General features: G+C 32.7%; 1 protein-coding gene across 1 annotated transcript; it reads left to right on the top strand.

Moving 5' to 3' along the window:
- Positions 1-612: 612 nt before the first annotated feature.
- Positions 613-17,813, top strand: LOC115887894 (5'-3' exoribonuclease 1-like). The gene is given in 26 exon segments (XM_030907419.1): positions 613-935; positions 993-1,433; positions 1,488-1,652; positions 1,711-1,731; positions 1,734-1,763; positions 1,766-1,879; positions 1,935-2,055; positions 2,135-2,277; positions 3,779-3,874; positions 3,925-4,038; positions 4,096-4,205; positions 5,149-5,341; positions 6,004-6,177; positions 7,538-7,828; positions 9,016-9,182; positions 9,774-9,896; positions 9,955-10,231; positions 11,356-11,503; positions 11,972-12,254; positions 12,351-12,504; positions 14,450-14,753; positions 14,929-15,272; positions 15,325-15,549; positions 15,611-15,826; positions 17,229-17,537; positions 17,592-17,813. Coding segments are annotated over 26 exon segments (4,716 nt in total). The 5' UTR covers positions 613-860; the 3' UTR covers positions 17,670-17,813.
- The last annotated feature ends 127 nt before the right edge of the window (positions 17,814-17,940 follow it).

Below are 17,940 nucleotides of genomic sequence, written 5' to 3'. Positions count from 1 at the left end.
GGCGTGTAAAACCTTAACGTCAAAACCCAGTTTTTTACAAAAGAGCTCTTAACTAAGTTAATTGATATTTCACCTTTGATTTCTTTCTCATCATTTTACTGGTAATTTATATATTTTTATTTTGTGTAGAAATCGAAATTTAGGCAAAAAAAAAAGACAAATCTAGGTTTCACCATTTCACCTAATTCTATGTTTGAAAGGCAAAAAAAATTTTTTTTCAAGATTTTTTATCAAGATGTAGATATGTGTAAAAGACGGAAAAGGTAATCATAAATACTATACCCAGCCCTAGTTTTTATAGGCCTTCGTTTTCCATAGATCAACCAACAAATTATATATGCTTCATATATGATCCTTTTTTTTGGCTAACGGCTACTTGCCATTTCAGCACAGATTTCAGCCATTCAGCCCAATGATTCAGCCAGATTATCTATTTTTCTAACATTTAAAATTGGGACGCACTTCAACCACCACAAAAATCTGAGTGCTAGCATCATTGTTAAATATGTTAGTGATATGTTAAAAAATGCCAAATAAAATAGCAAAGAAGAACGAAGTGTTAACGTCAAATGTCAATGTCAACTTATAGATTTCAATATTTTAAAAAGAAAAGCCAATATTTTTTATTTTTCCATGCCTGGTAATTACAGCAGTTTATATTTTATAAAGTCATATGCAGACAGAGGTTTTTTTTATCTTTTTTCAAGATAAATAAACGCTTGTTCAAGTATTCTGTGAAATAAGAAATAACAGATATTTGCTGCGATTGAGGTGTTATAGATTGTGTTATAGTTTAGTTAGGTGGCACCGTTTAGTTACAAGTTGATAAATATTACACTTATTACAAAACCTTTTCTATAATGGGAGTTCCAAAGTTTTTTAGATATATAAGCGAAAGATATCCCTGTTTAAGTGAAGTAGTTAAGGATTATCAGGTACTGTAAATATAGGTAATATTTTCTTTCTTATTTTTAAACATTGTATATTACCAGATCCCAGAATTTGATAACATGTATTTGGATATGAACGGTATAATACATATGTGTTCTCATCCTGATGATAACAATCCACATTTTCGTATCACAGAGGAGAAAATATTTAAAGATATATTTCATTATTTGGAAGTTTTATTTCGCATGATTAGGCCCCAAAAACTGTTTTTTATGGCTATTGATGGTGTAGCACCAAGGGCTAAAATGAACCAGCAGAGGGGGCGTAGGTTCAGGTCAGCCAAAGATGCAGAAAAACAAGAGGCAGACGCTCTAAAAAAGGGTGAAATTTTACCAAGCGAATCAAGGTTTGACTCGAATTGTATTACTCCGGGAACTGTGTTTATGGCTCGATTACACGAACAGTTAAAGTATTTTGTAGTAGATAAATTATCAAATGATTCGTTATGGAGAGGAGTGACTGTTATTTTATCAGGACATGAGGTAGATTTTCTTGTTATGCCTTAGATAACATTTGAAACAGATAATAAATTTTAGACACCTGGTGAAGGTGAACACAAAATTATGGATTATATAAGGTATATGAGGTCCCAGCCAGGTTACGACCCTAACACAAGGCATTGTTTATATGGATTAGATGCCGATTTAATTATGTTAGGTTTGTGTACACATGAGCCTCATTTTAGTTTGTTGAGAGAGGAGGTAATCAGTTTTGCCTAATCTCATACAACTATTTTATTATATGTTATGTTGTTTTAAGGTGAAATTTGGAAAAAAGTCTACAAAAGACTGTCAGTTCCAGAAGAGATTACTTTTTTTTTTTACTTCACTTATCACTGATGAGAGAATATTTGGAACTTGAATTTGCACCAGTTAAAGAAAAATTGACTAACTTTGAATATGATTTTGAAAAAATCATCGATGATTGGGTAACAAACAATTAACCATGTATATACCTGTAAATATTGATTATAATCTGTTTAGGTTCTTATGGGATTTTTAGTGGGCAATGACTTTATACCCAATTTGCCACATTTGCACATAGCTGATGGAGCATTGCCCATTTTGTATAAAGCATACATGGACGTCTTACCTACATTAGATGGTATTTGAAACTTTTTATCTTACCAGTTATACAATCTGGTTAATTATTTATTTTATATTGTTTTTTTTTAATAATACAGGGTACATTAATGAAGCTGGCACTTTAAATTTATCACGTTTCGAAAAGTTTATGCAGAAACTATCAGACTTTGACATAGAAAATTTTGAAGATATTCGTGATGACAAAATGTTTCTGGAATCAAAAAAATTGATGACTGCTGAAGTATGTTGACAACGAAGTATCATATTGTACAGGGATTGCCAAAATTCATTGAGATTTTGAAAAGAAAATTGAGGAATTTTTTGAGCATGCCCAATAACAAAAATAATAAATTTGACATTATGTGGCAAGGTGGCAAATTACAAAAATCCTCTTTAATATGCAACATGAGTGGTTAGGTGTTAATAAAAGAAAAATGTTCAGAATTTGTTTCTACGTCTAGAAGAATACCATTTTTCTCAAAAAAATGTCTATAATAAAAAAGTTTTTCCTCTTGTAAAGACAATCCTTACGGGGATTTACTGTATGTACAAAGGAAGTTTATAAGATCTAAGGTACAAAATTGCATAATAATACAGAGGACTTTCAAAAATTGCTACTTTTTGAAAGGTTCTGTATATTTATCAAACTTGGTACATAGATCCTGAAACTGATTCTGAAGAAGTTTCCATTTTGACTTTTTTCAACATTTTGTCATCTAACCTCACTTTTTGGATATGTATACCGGGTGCGTCTCAAAAGTGGCTCGCCTCTATAACTTTTTTATTTTTGTAGATAAAAAAAACGAGATTTGGTATGTTAGTATATAACATAAATTAGGATTGATTGACATATTGAATTCTTTTCGGTTACTTCCTGTTTCACCGGAAATGTCAACAACTTTTGGTCTCGGTCAACACTTAATTTCGCTCGAGTTTTCCTCCACTTAATTTTAAAAAACACCAAACACAAGTAACAACACAGTCCAAAATGCAAAATATTCTTCATTTCTATTTGACATAATTTGACACAAAATTATAACCTATAATTTGGCAAGAGTTTGACAACTCTCAAAAATCTTAAATCGAGTTCATACGCATCGGAGTCATATCGGAGTCCGTTTGTCGTTCATCGTTGCGTCAAACCAATAATATTGAAATATGATTTTGAAATAAAACATGTTTTTAACCAGTTTTATTGGTTTTTGAAATAAGCCAATAAAACTGGTTAAAAACAACAAGAGACGACGCATGACGTATTTATTTATAAACCCATACATAGTCAACTTAAAAAACATTAGATACTTTTTTTAGTGAAATAAATAGATTGGTATGGAAGTCATCTGCTTTTTTTCTGTCATCGTCTGTCGAAATCTTACCTGAGAAAAAAAACAGTATACCAAACTTCCTGTTTTATCTGAAAAAATAATAAGTTATAGAGGTAAACCACTTTTGAGACGCACCCGGTATAAGATTGGTATAGTCTGTCCAAAAAGAGGATACACGACTGTGACAGTCGTGTCTGTCATTTTTATTCACAGGTTAATAGTATTTTCTGTCATTCTTTGAGTGTTATTTGTCGAAATCTCTCCTGATTTGTTGAAAAGACTACAATTTGCCGCCTTAGATTTGTTTTGTTATCGGACACAATGAAATTCTCTATAAACTTTTTCAATAACTTAATATTTAAAATTTCTCATTTGCTGTGAACTTTTTGGCACACCCTGTGTAATTGACAATTTTAGGATTTTCTTCAACCACTCATTGTTGATCCAAAAGTTTTCAAGGAATTATCAAACATGTTTGCTTACAAACCTAAAGGGAAATCTTCACAGAAAGATGTAATTTTTTATCTAATTTTAATTAGTAAAATATCACAAGTATTTTTTAGACTCAGCAGAATAATGGAGATAGAGATATTCCAGGAGAGTTGCTTAAGTCTGAAAAATCCAAATCTAATACCGATTCGCAATTAGCAGCTCTTATTAAGGACACTGATGATATGGTAGTCTTTAACATTAGATTTAACTTACTCTTATTTTTTTATGAAATATTTTTGTAGTTTTCAGAAGAATCGGAAAACGATAGTGATAAAGATGAGGACGAACTGGCATTTGAAAATTTTAAAAAGGACTACTATAGAAATAAGCTAGACTATGAGAATGTCACACCGTAAGTTTTTATTTAATAAATGTAGTACACAATTAAATTAAATAAGTAATAATACACGGTGATCCGAATTGTATATCAATATAGTATCTGGATAATCATGTGACTGAAATTACAAATTTGGGAACTTTTTATTTTTTTTTAAATTAATCATAATTTTTTCTAATCATAATTTCTTTAATCATAATTAATCCATCTAATCTGACAAGTAAAACGTTTATACTTGGCTTAAAACGTAAAAATGAATTTTGTTGAGAAAATATTGGTGTCAGTAAAATACATTTACTTTAATTTTAATTTATTTTAATTAATGAACAGTGCTTTCCATATAATAAATAAAATGAAAAATATAGGAAATAATATACATGTACTGATTTCTTTCGAAGATCGACAACTATGAAACTATGAACCCTTCCTGGACACAAACGGTACATTGTGAGACACGAAATTCTAGAGAGAAACAAGCCCTATAACATAGGATACAACATTTTAATGAATAGTGCTTTCCATATAATCAATAAAATGAAAAATATAGGAAATAATATACATGTACTGATTTCTTTCGAAAATCGACAACTATGAAACTATGAACCCTTCCTGGACACAAACGGTACATTGTGAGACAGGAAATTGTAGAGAGAAACAAGCCCTATAACATAGGATACAACATTTTAATGAACAGAGCTTTCCATATAATCAATAAAATGAAAAATATAGGAAATAATATACATGTACTGATTTCTTTAGAAAATCGACAACTGTGAAACTATGAACCCTTCTTACTTTTCTTACTCTTCTTACTCGCTGTTGACGAGGTGGTGACTTATCCGTAGGCTCCAATATGATGGCGTCTAATGTAACAAATTCTGCTGCAGTCCGTATATGGGCGTTATATATCCTTGTATTCTTTAGTCATTGGTTGTAACTGTTTTTTTTATTTTTTTAGTGAGGTACTGCGGGATCAGGCTGAAGGATATGTCAGAGCAATACAGTGGAACTTGAATTATTACTACAATGGCGTGTGCTCTTGGTCGTGGTACTATCCCCACCATTACGCACCTTACATTTCCGATATTAAAGACTTTTCCAATTTAAAAATCGACTTTGAATTGGGACAACCTTTTAAACCATATGAACAAGTAAGCAATTCGTTTGTACTGTACAGTGTGTCCCATTTTTGTGTGTTTTACAGTGTTTCTCGTTTATGTGTAGAGCAGCAACAAAGATGCGGTTAACTCACCACTTCTCTAGTTCTTTATGAAACTAAACATGCTACACACATATTTGTCCTAGCCCTTTTAGTTCCTGAAATACTGGGTGAATTTGAAATTGTTGCATTTTTTGATTTCCTTCTTTACATTCTTGTATCTTATATCTTATCGATAACACACAGTGATCTGAAAATCTGAAAATTCCAAACAGACGATACAGGGTGTCCCAAGACCCTGTATCAACACTAACATTTTTTTTATAAATTTTTAGATATTTAGTTTTATTTTTACAATTTATGACAATCTGTTTGCATATTATATTGTGTTTGAATATATACATTTGATGTTGTAATTAAATCTATGTACGCCATACGCTAAATAATAAACACTAACATAATTATATTAAGTTATACCAAACCAAACCAAACCAAACCAGCAATTTTTTTTCAATGACCACATCTGAAGTACTGCACACTTTATATATTTTATAGACAACGGTTCAGAACTATGACTTGTATTTGTATTATTTGTGGTGTTGAGAAAAAAATACCATTATGTAATAAATTGTCACACATCATACATTTTTTCAGCTGTTGGCAGTTTTGCCGCCGGCCAGTAAAGACCTTTTGCCATCTGCTTATCATGCTTTGATGACCAGTGAAGAATCAGTAATGAAAGAATATTATCCTGACAACTTTGAAACTGATTTAAATGGTAAAAAGCAGGAATGGGAAGCTGTTGTATTGATACCTTTTATGGACGAGGTATGTGAATTTATTTTGTTTATTATTTTCTATATTTAAAATAAGTTATTTTATAAACATCAGAAAGGCTTTCTGAAATCTCCTTTGTAAATTAGGCTTGACAGTGTTTTCTTTAATATTTTATTTGTTTTCATAAGAATTTCAATTTTGAAAGAAATTTAAAAAAAATACACAACTGTTTTTTGAGTTTTTACTGGTTCCAAGTGTCAACAAACAAAGGAGTTTTGTGTAAAGTTAAATTGTGTTCAATTAACTTGTTTAATTCCAAAAATACATAGTAGTTCTATATTTACAAAATATTGGGATATCCTGTATAAGCCTGGTGCATTCTCTGCCGGTGCTGCCACCATCGGAGAATATCATAAACAACTGGTATAGTTAATATAGTAACAAATAATATAGTAACGAATACACGGGTTTAAATAGCGAGTATACGAAACATTTATTATATAATTATTCTAAAAGGTCTAACTTGTATTATAATTTATTATTCCAACTAAAAATATACTTAATATCGGTAGCGAGCATAGTGTTACGCACTCTTTTTGCTAGTGGGGTCATAATTGGGGTTATTTCGGCTCTAACGAAATTTTTTAAAGATTCATAATTGTAATTTTAGAAGATGTTCATAAAACATTTAATCACTAGTTGATTAAAAAAAAGTATTCCATTAATATTGCAAATTATATGTTCTCCTCTCATAGTATATGCCTATTTCATTTTTTGATCATGTAATGAGCACTTTGTTTACTCTTGGCTTTTGATCAGATCGGTGTGAGAAACTGTGAAGCTATAAAAATGTTGTTTCGGAAAAAATATCCGGGAAAGTTGAATTATTGAATGTTATCGCACCCAACAACGCCCTAATTGCGCTCTCCTTCACGCGATAACATTTTTTCGGCAATTTTGTTAACGTTTGAAATTGTCACAACACAACATGACGCCTAGTTCGTTTTTTTTTCACTTATTTTTTACTCGTATTACCCGAAATAGCGTTACATCACACAAACCTCGTACCTGAGTGTTTTATAGTTTCAGTAACTGCACTAGGAAAAAACTAAAATACTTAAATATTATGACAAAGCCACGATTTCAAAATTATTTTAATGCGATCAACATGAACTGTAACCGGGATGGCGTATAGTACATAGCGAAAATTTCTGATTTTTGCCGTATACAGCGCTGTGGTCGGAATTTTTTGAAATCAACTGAAATACACCAAGTCTGTGTAATGCATACCTTACATTTTCTAAGTAAATAAAAAAGTTTGTAAAGTAAATGTTCTAGTTCAAAAAAAATAGTTAAAGCCTTTTTAAAAGTGAGACAAAATGAAATGGACACTACTATTTTCCCATTTCAGAAATTGCTTTTGGAAAGTATGCAATCATGTAACGACAAACTAACTCCCGAAGAGTTACGGAGGAACCAGCCCGGTCCCATGCTGGTTTACACTTTTACCAGTCAGGATATGGGCCAGTACGACGCTCCCGGCTATTTCCCTCCAGTGAAACGTAATCGCGCCAAACTGATGCCTCTTACTATAGAGAGCATCAGGGTACCCCGCGACAAGTTGGTCAAAGGGGCTTATCCGGGAGCCAGTTTTGACGTATACTATCCTGGGTTTCCTACCATGAAGCACCTGAAATATACCGTAAGTTTATAGTAGTTTATATAAAACATTGAATATAATGGCTAAAGAGGGAATATATAGGCAAAATTAGTTAGATGACCAAAGGTTTTTAATATGACTGAATTAAATTGTGGTGTATCAGTAGCGTTATACTGATTTGGTCATTTTTGAAGTTATTTTATCATTTTAGAAGTGGGGTCTTGATTTTAACGTGTAAGACAGAGAATAATATAAATGACCGGTTGACCGACAGAGAGACAAAACCAAAAGCGGCATACAGTGTTGCCGGTTTTTACGTTTGTAGGAAAATTTGTGTAGAAAAAAAAATAAACTCTAAGGTTCCAACCATGGATGCAATATTTTCCATAAACGCCTACTTGTGCTGTTTGAACTTTTGATGCAAAATCCGGCAATACCGCATAGAAGACATGTACCAACCCAAGTTTTATCTCTTTTTAATACATTTGATTTTTTAATACGTCTTACACGTTAAAATCCAGACCACATTTCTAAAATGACCAAATCGGTATATTTTTCAACATGTTAAAATATAAAGCAGAGTATACTTAGTAATTTGCTGGTCTTGTTTTATGAAGTCAGTAAAATTATAATTATTAATATTGATTTAAAAAAAGTAAATTTATAATTATTAATATTTATTTAAAATACAGGGTGAGTCACACAGTGAGATAAGTGTAAATATTTTAGGGTTGGTATATTTCGACCCCAGTAACACTGAAATAAATTGGAAATTGGTATAATTTCAAAAAAACATTTTGGAATTTTTTAAATTTTTAGTTAAAAACATATCTTCATAATAAGACAACATAGTTAGTAGATTAAATTTGCTAGAAATAAAACCCAGAAAACATCCAGAGGTTCTCAAAATTTAAGCATTTTTTTTTATTTTCGAATTAAAACAACTCGGTTATTTAGGACTTACTTGAAAAATGGTAAAGAGAAAACATGCTTCTTTTATCGAGGTCTACCAGTCCTGAAAATATTTGCTATTTATTAAAACTCACCCTGTATATTTCCGTTAAAAATAAAGAACTTAATGTAATTTTTAATAAAAATTCAGACATTCTACTGATATGATACAGATACGGATACATTATCTGTGGCACAATATTTTATGGATAACATCAGAAATTTTAACTAATATTCCGATTAAAATATTTAATTTAACTATTAAAATATTGCCTTAGGCCCAGCTAGAGAAGGCGAAAGTACGTGTGTTTGAGCAACCCAGTCGTTACGAGAATATGATACTAAAAATTATACAGGAGGAAGAAATAGACGGGGAAAATGACGTTCCAGTTCATATGTTAAACACGAATGTTTTTGTTGGTTGGCCCCATTTAATTGAAGCAAGGTATTCAGATAATTTTTTTGCCTCACCCTAATACATTAAAATATCGATTCATCGATACATCAACAAAATTCACCTTCTTAACAGCACTTAGAGGACATAAAAGGTCATTACAACCGCTTTCCCGTTCAAAATATTCTAATAAAGTTGCGATGATTTTTTTACGGCTGTTAAGCTATCTTGTACACTTCGCACTAAAAGAGGTTCTAAAAAGAACAATGTTCGTCTGCAAGGTCTGCTAGTAAAAATGTTTCAGCTTAAAGTATCACAACACAATTCATTTAAACCAAAAACTCGTAATACAAAACTTAAGTGTCAAAACGAATGACAATGTCAGGAAATAAAAATATAAATGTGGCAACCTGACATTTTCTACAGCAGAGCTACCACCCGAATCCCCAGCGGGAAATTTAAATTCCAGTTAGTCAGCCCGGCGCCGAATATGTCCATCGTTGGCAACAATGCATTTAAAAATCGCCCCTGGATTGCGTAACTAAAAGTTTAATTGGTATCGAATATATTTCTTTTACCGTGTATTGATTGATATATTATTATATTTGCTCACTCATCAATGTTGAAAGCGATGTATTTTAGGGTTGTTGCCATATCGAACGCCAAACGAAAATATATTAGTATGGGAGGCCAGAATCAGTACAATACCGAAGAATACGACAAAAAGAATTATTTTGAGACACTTTATGGTGGCATAGTTGACAGGTAATAAATGCGTTTAATAATGGAAGCATTTCTATTGGTAGTAATTTGAATTTCTAAGGTACAAGAACAATTTGGGCGTGGAAGTAGGAGATGTACAAATTGTGTGCCACGTGCAAGTAATGATCGGTCGCAAATACGTGTTTTCCCCTAGCGGCCGTTTGACTTTGGAGAAACAATTTTCTGAAAACACTGCGGTATATCCGTTGCAAACGGTGGTATCGGAAATAAGTGTTTTTGATCAACACCATTCGACGTTTAGAGATGTCCTGGACGTTTTTTCGGAAGGGTCCATTTGTTTCACGTTGTGTAATCCATATTATGGGTCTCAAGGAATCGTAAGTCTACTCACTTGTTACTGGATTATGACGAACGACAGGTCTTGAGGACTGTTCATGTCGTCAGTTCAAAAAATCTACTGATAAAACTCGATTTTTATGCATCGGTTGTCCGACGATACGATTTTAATTTTATTGGTTGAATTTAAAGACTTCGATTGGTTGGGAAATTATGCAGTCTTTAAATTTTTTGCATTTTCATGCATTTTAAATTTATTGCATTTGTCATTGGTGTTATTTTATATTTTCATTTTCATAACGATTTCGGTTTTACTTATGAGCTAGCAACGTTTTTTTGAGAGAGAATTTTAAGAAAGCTGGTTCTTTAATATATTTTATATTTACCTTTGCTATGCTCTCCTGAAGAGAGTGCGGACCGTCTGGCTGCCGGTAGACGTTGCGTTCACTACTGCGCATCATACATCATATCTGTATTCAACATCTGTTCACTACTGCGCATCACAAATTCGCCCTGTATTTTAGGAACTAAGGAGGCTAGAACAAACGAGATTCATAAAAAAGTAGCACAGCAATGTGACAATTGCATCATTATCTACTTATAAACGAGAAATCCCATAAACAGACGAAAATGGGATACCCTGTCAGATGTGATGCGCAGTAGTGAACCGCATTAGTCTACCGGCAGCTAGACAGCCCAGGAGAGCATAGCAAAATATATCTTAAGGAACCAGGGGTGGAACTCTGTAACTAAATAGCGATCGGTAGCGATGAAGAATACTGTCGCTTGCCGTTTAGTTTGTACGACCAAGGTCAGTATTCTTTATCGCTACCGATCGCTATTTAGTTACAGAGTTCCACCACAGCTTTCTTAAAATTCTCGTTTTCCTGTTGCTACTAGCTCTTGTATTATTATATTTTTATTAAGGTTAGATTAAATTTGTTAAAAAAGTGTCAAAACGTCCGTTATCGTACGGTCTCTTTCCGTTGAAGGGATGGAGTAAAAAATTTACAGATGAAAAAAAAGGCGCGAAAATGCTATGAATCAGAGCGCCGTCGGACCATCGTATCAATGGATAATGGACGCATTAAAATCAAGTTTAATTCTACCTAGTATTAAATTTGATATAATGATTATTTTTACATATTCTGAAATCAATTTTCAGGTACTGGACAGTCGCGAAATCATCGCCAGAGGAAGGATAAAAGTTTGCATATCTGTTACAGAAGAGCCAGACTTCGAACATATAAGACGCAAATACGCTGAAAGCGCCAGAGCCTACAAGCCATTGCATGTCGTTTCTAGCCAACTAGGTTATTTTTTTATTTATTCTTAGCGCAGGGTCTTGATTCTATTTTTTTTTTTGGCAAAAACTAACTAAAATATTGCAGTTTTACGTTACCTCGTATCTCAATTGTCTGACAACTTGTCAAAAAAGTAAAAACGGACTCTATACAACTTTTTATGTGTTATCTTGGTTTGGACAGGGTTTTTGGTTGTTATACTAGTGGCGTACTTACTTTTTTTATGTTGTTAGTCTGGAAGTTATTGCACACTGTACAAGTAACTATTTTTGAAGCATTTCTTCATAATAATCTCATATTTTTTAAAGTCCTGACACAATGTCTGTCCAGATTTTTACACATTGCATAAAACTACATTACGACAATTTTGACATTGTCGCAATGGCTCACGAATAATTTTGACAGTCGAAGGGGCTTAGAATTAAGGGTTTAGGTCTTTTAATTTATGTAATACTGATTTTATGACGTATATTTCAGGAATGAGTCACATTTTGTTTTCAAGAACCACAGGATCAATTTTCGTGTCTGTAAAAGGATCGTCGAAAGATGTCAATATCGGGCTCGATCTTAAACTTAACAAGAGAAACAAGGAAACTCCAGGTTACACGAAAAGAGTGGGTGCTACGTGGTACTACTCAGACAAATGTCTCGATTTAGTAAGACAATATACCGAAAAGTTTCCAGAGGTTTTTTGCTTTTTTTGTCAAAACGTAAATAAACATGAAATCGCCGCAAAGGATATATTTTCCGAAGATATCTGGTATTAAATATCATTAAACCAATGGAAATGAACGACATCAACAGTTCTTGTTTTTAGCGAGAAAAAATGAGCGAGTTGCAGACCTGGCTAAAAAAGTTTGCCCACATTTAATTCGGAAAAGCAAACGTGTGGTAGCAACTATATAGAGCAGGATATTGTGCAAAAAATAGAATCTACTGTAGATGAATTTTTAAAGATTGCTCAGTCTAAGAAAATTACAATGCAGGTCAAACCTTCGCTTCTTTATAAGGTAAAATTTTATTGAATTTATTATGTATGTACCTTACACTATTTTTATTTCATAACTGATATAGGTTGTTAATTTTTGACTTGGTCACTGTAGGAGCGTGGTCTGGATTTTAAAGATTAAGACATTGAAAAAAGTTGGGTTGATACATTTCTTCTATGCGGTATTTCCGGATTTTGTATCAAAATTTTATACCGCCCCAGTAAGCGTTTAGGAAAATGTGTTTTTTTTCACAACAAGGGGCCGTCTTCTGCCGGAAACACTGCGACCTGTGAGGTCTATTGTGTTTATCCCCCTTCTATATCTGCACCCATTCTCCTATCCCTGTGCCCTGCACTACCTTATGCAGGTCCTTGATAGGAGGGGAGCATAGTTCCTCCAGTGCTAGCCTAGCTTTCCCAAATAAAAGTGTCGCTTGCGATCCAGAGCCTCGCAATGACATATTATGTGCTCCGCTGTTTCGGGATCTTTATCGCAGAGTCTGCAGCAAAGACTTCCTTGATACAGGTTGAGCTTGTTCAGGTAACACTTGACAGCCATGTGTCCTGTTGTAAGTATTAGCAGTTCTTTTGCGGTTTTAGAGCTAGGTCCTTGGATAAAAGCCTTACTGTGCCTGTGCGCCTGTCTGTTTCTCCAATGGACATTGTGCTTTTCCCTGATCCAGAGTTTTTACTAAAAATGTTGCATCTAATAAGAATCAATTTACAGCTGTTGTAAAATGAGTAACGAACTGTGGAAATTAAAGATCCAACCCTACGAAAAATGTTGCATCTAGGGTTGGATCTTTAATTTCCACAGTTAGTTACTCATTTTACAACAACTGTAAATTGATTCTTATTAAGCCTCGGTCTCAGAACTACGATGTGTTGCTGGGGAATCTACGAAAACAAAGTCGTTAGTTTAGTAAGTAAAGTCAAAATTGACAGCTGTCTGAATTTAGTACAAATTTTATTAGATCTATGGCGTGTAGCCCGTGATATTGCGTAGTTTTAGAACGAAGCTTTACACTATAAAATACGATTCTGAACTAATCTGAACAAACCAATGGATATTTATTTCTATGGTATTTGTAAGGGGCGATTGCAGATTTATTCCATGTTTTCATGCAACTGTCTAATAGCTGAGCATTAGTAAATAACTTAGATATATTATCTTCGTTTATTATGTTATTTCACGTACGAACCGACAACATTGTATGCCGCTTTTTATTTTGTCTTTGTCTATCAACTAGTCGTATACCGATTTGGTCATTTTAGAAGTGTGGTCTGGATTTTAAAGTGTAAGACAGAGAATAATATAAATAACCAGTTGACAGAGAGAGAGACAAAATCAAAAGCGGTATACAGTGTTGCCGGTATTTACGTTTGTAGGAAAATTTGTGTACAAAAAAAACTATTTTAATTTTTTTTATATATACTATTGAAATAAAGATAGATAAATATAATCTATTACATTTATAGTAAAATGGGTAACTAATTGTGAAAAATAAGGTTCCAACCCTAGATGTTACGTGTTACATAATCGCCTACTTGTGTGGTTTGAATTTAACCCAACTTTTATCTCTTTTTAATACATCACTATCTTACACGTTAAAATCCAGACCACACTTCTAAAATGACCAAATCGGTATATCTCGCTCTGTCGTATGCATAAAAATACAGAAAGTACACGGAAATAAAGTGACCAGGGCCATATAATTATAGTTTTAATAATTCTGTGGAAACTATATAATTCTATAAATTTATTAGTTACGGTCAAACTATAGACTGTCCATCCATTGAATGTATGACAATGACAGTTGTTGTCATTTTAATTCAACAGCGTATTATTTTTTGGATGTTTTGTCGCCCAAAATCAATAAAAAAATCTCATGCTGGACGAACTATAGTTGAAAAATAATTAATGACTTTTCGCATCTAAGCGCTGTTTCTTGTATTTTTTATTTCAGCCTGAGATACAAAGTAAAACTTTGGCACCTGACGATAAAATGACGGTAGAAATACTTGACAGAATAATAAATACCAGGAAAGGTTTTAGTGTACCGTTTGGCCTTAAAGGCACGGTCATAGCTAAAACCGAGTCATTAACCAATAACGATATGGACGTTTTGTACGACGTGGTATTTGACAAAACGTTTAAAGATGGTATGACTCTAAACTGTTCAGCGGAGAGAGGGTATAGATTACCCAAAACTGCGTTTATAAACATTTCTTATGGTAGAAGATTACTGGAGGAGAAAACAGGAAAACAAGGTTATATACATTCAAAAATATAGTCTGTCCAGCGAAAGAATCTGTTATTTTAATTCAAAATTATTTTGAATGTCGTTTTTCGGAATGACATATTCTCTGGCTGGACAGAAAATACTTTAATTTGAGACTATTTTAGGTTTTTTAAAATATTTGAAACCAAATACTTGTATTTTAGGATCTTTGGTAGCATTAGCAGAATCTGGGCAAAAGCAATCTATTGTTCTGCTCAACAATAATAGTCAGAGATTCTTCAATCAGTTCAGTCAAAATAATCAACTGGGTCTAAATCAAAACAAATCATATTTACCTAATTACAGCCAAGCTGAGCATAATCTACAAGGTTCGGCGTTTGCTAGTTTTAATAATCAAGCCAACGAACCGCCATACCAAAAAAACCAACAGCAGCAAATTTTGCCTTACAACTCATCTACGCAGGTTGAATCCAGTTTTCAACCAAGGCAAATAAAAGTTGGAAAAAAGACTGATGAAGAAAAACCAACAACTTCAAAGAAAGTTTTGGTATTTAACTTTGATTTATTTTGATTTTTTAATATAACAGTTTTTTTTAAAGACAAAAACTGAAAATCCGTCTCTACCAAGTATGCCACCAAGGACTGTAAATACGGAATATCTGAAAAATCTTTTGAAAATAGGCATGTCAGAAAACAAGGAACTGAATGCGCCTAAAAATAAAATTAAACAAGTTGAACCAGTTCAAGATTCAACCCCTAAAAGTACATCATCTAATAATAATAGTAATAATAGCGGGAATCTGTCTTTTGAAATGTTGGCTGCTGTAAGTTAATGAACATTATTAAACAATTTCGGGTGTTTGATTGAATGATTTGTGGTTGTAGAAAGTTGCCGAAGCTCCCTCTAGTGTCAGGTTATTAACTTATTATCAGTCAAATAACCTAGGAATTCCAAGGTATCAGTATTTCCAGTCGGATGGTCAGTATAGAGCTCAAATCACTTTGTCTAATGGAGAGATTGTGATGGGAAAGCCCGGTCAGAATAAAGAATTAGCCACTGAAAATGTTGCTTCTGATGTGTTACATATACTGATTCAGAGGGTAAGTTGTTTTTATTTAAATGTAGGTACTTGTAGAGAATCGTCTCATGTGGGATTTTGTTTGAAAAAGTAGTCACTTTAGAGGGGACAATAGAGATTCAAAAATTGTCACGGTAGTTAATATGCAATAAGAGTTTGAACTGAACTTGCGCTTTCACAAATTCCATATTTATCTATCTTTTCTTTTTAATTATTTTCTGCCTTAACATTTCTTGAGGCTTTCTTAAAATGTAGAACTTTCGCTATACGCTTGGTGCATTCTCCGCCGGTGCTGCCACTATCGCAGAATATCGTAAATAACTGATATATACAAATACACGGGTTCAAATAGCGAGTATACGAAAAAATTATTATTTAATTATTCTAAAAGTGTCAGGAAGTATAATTTGTCAAAATTCTAAAAATAAAAAATAAAAAAGTAAATATTTTGATATCTTCAGAAGGTCTAACTGGTATTATAATTTATTATTCCAGCTAAAAAAACTTTTTAGATGAGTTCAACTACGGTAGCGAGCATAATTTTACGCACCGCTTTTGCTAATGGGGTCACAATTGGGGCTATTTCGACTATGTCGAAATTTTTTAAAGGTATATAATTATAATTTTAAAAGATGATCATAAAACATTTAATCACTAGTTGATTAAAAAAAGTATGCCATTAATATTGCCAAATTATATTTTATTCTCTCATAGTATATGTCTATTTAAATTTTTGATTATGTAACGAGCATTTTGTTTACTAACTCGTTTTGTTGAACTGATTGAATCCATTTTTGCTTTTGCTCAAATCGGTGTGAGACACTAGGAAGGTATAAAATGTTGTTTCGGGAGAGTTGAATATCTGGGAAAGTTGAGTTATTGAATGTTATTGTACCCAACAACGCTCTAATTAGGCTTTCCTTTACGCGTTAACATTTTTTCGGCTATATTGTCGCAACACAACACGACGCCTAGTTCGGATACTTTTTCACTTATTTTTTACTACGCGAAACAGCGTTACATCTCGTACTTGAGTGTTTTATAGCTTCAATAACTGCACTAGAAAAAAAAACTAAAATACTTAAATATCATGACAAAGCCACGATTTCAATACTATTTTAATGCGATCCACATGAACTGTAACCGGGACGGCCTGAAATACACAGCGAGAATTTCTAATTTCTGCCGTATACAGCGCTGCGGTCGGAATTTTTTGAAATCAACTGAAATGCACCAAGCCTATATCACTGCCATCTTAATATAGGAATTTATCTTATTAGTATCTTCTACCACTTAATTTTACTATATCTTGAAGTCATATATTTTGCCAGTAATTAAACTCACTTATACACTGAAGAAATATGTAGAATTTAATTGGAAGATATTTTTGAATACCCCCAGAAAAATGTTTTTTTTTCTTTCAGGCTAAGGGAACTGATGCATCACACGGACCAGATAAAAATCTTCCTGTGCCGCCCAAAACCTGGGTTAAGCCACAACAAGAGAGTACCGCTAGTGAAACAAAATCATCACGGCGTCGTAACGATCAGGCTCTTAAAACAGCCCTTCACAATCCTTTCGTTCCTACGCAAGTTATTAAAAGGCAGAGTAACAAAAGTATTAGCGAAACTACTCAAGGTGATAATAGTGTATGCGTGTCTGCATCTTCCAAAACTCAAAAACATCTTAAAAACACGGATAAACCTGCCAAGAATAACGAAAAAGAGAATGGGGTAAGTTAATTAAATTTTGTAATTTTATTATTATTGTAACATATTTAATTTCAGAATCATCAAAATAACCATCATAAGGCAAAGAAGAATAGACTACCTAGAATTGCTGCAAATTTTTCTCAATGTAAATGAATCTATTTAAGAGCAAAAAAACCTTTTTATTTTTAGTTATTAGATTGTTTAACGAGAAATAAAAACTATTTTTTTAATATCTTCTTTATTAAACATTATATTAAATTTATATTATTTTGAGAAAACTAAAGGAATCATTATAGATAGACGGATTTTTACTTTGAATTCAACAAAAAGCAAACAACAATTTAGGAAATGTGCGTCCTTATGTTGGATACACTTCTGTACGCATGTTTTATACGTTTTTGTGTAACAATACAGCAACGTAAAA

This window comes from Sitophilus oryzae, unplaced genomic scaffold (assembly GCF_002938485.1).
Source record: "Sitophilus oryzae breed Bouriz unplaced genomic scaffold, Soryzae_2.0 scaffold_1165_pilon_pilon, whole genome shotgun sequence".
Lineage (NCBI taxonomy): Eukaryota > Metazoa > Arthropoda > Insecta > Coleoptera > Curculionidae > Sitophilus > Sitophilus oryzae.
The sequence above is the reverse complement of the archived record's forward strand: the minus strand, read 5'-3'. Positions and strand labels throughout refer to the sequence as shown.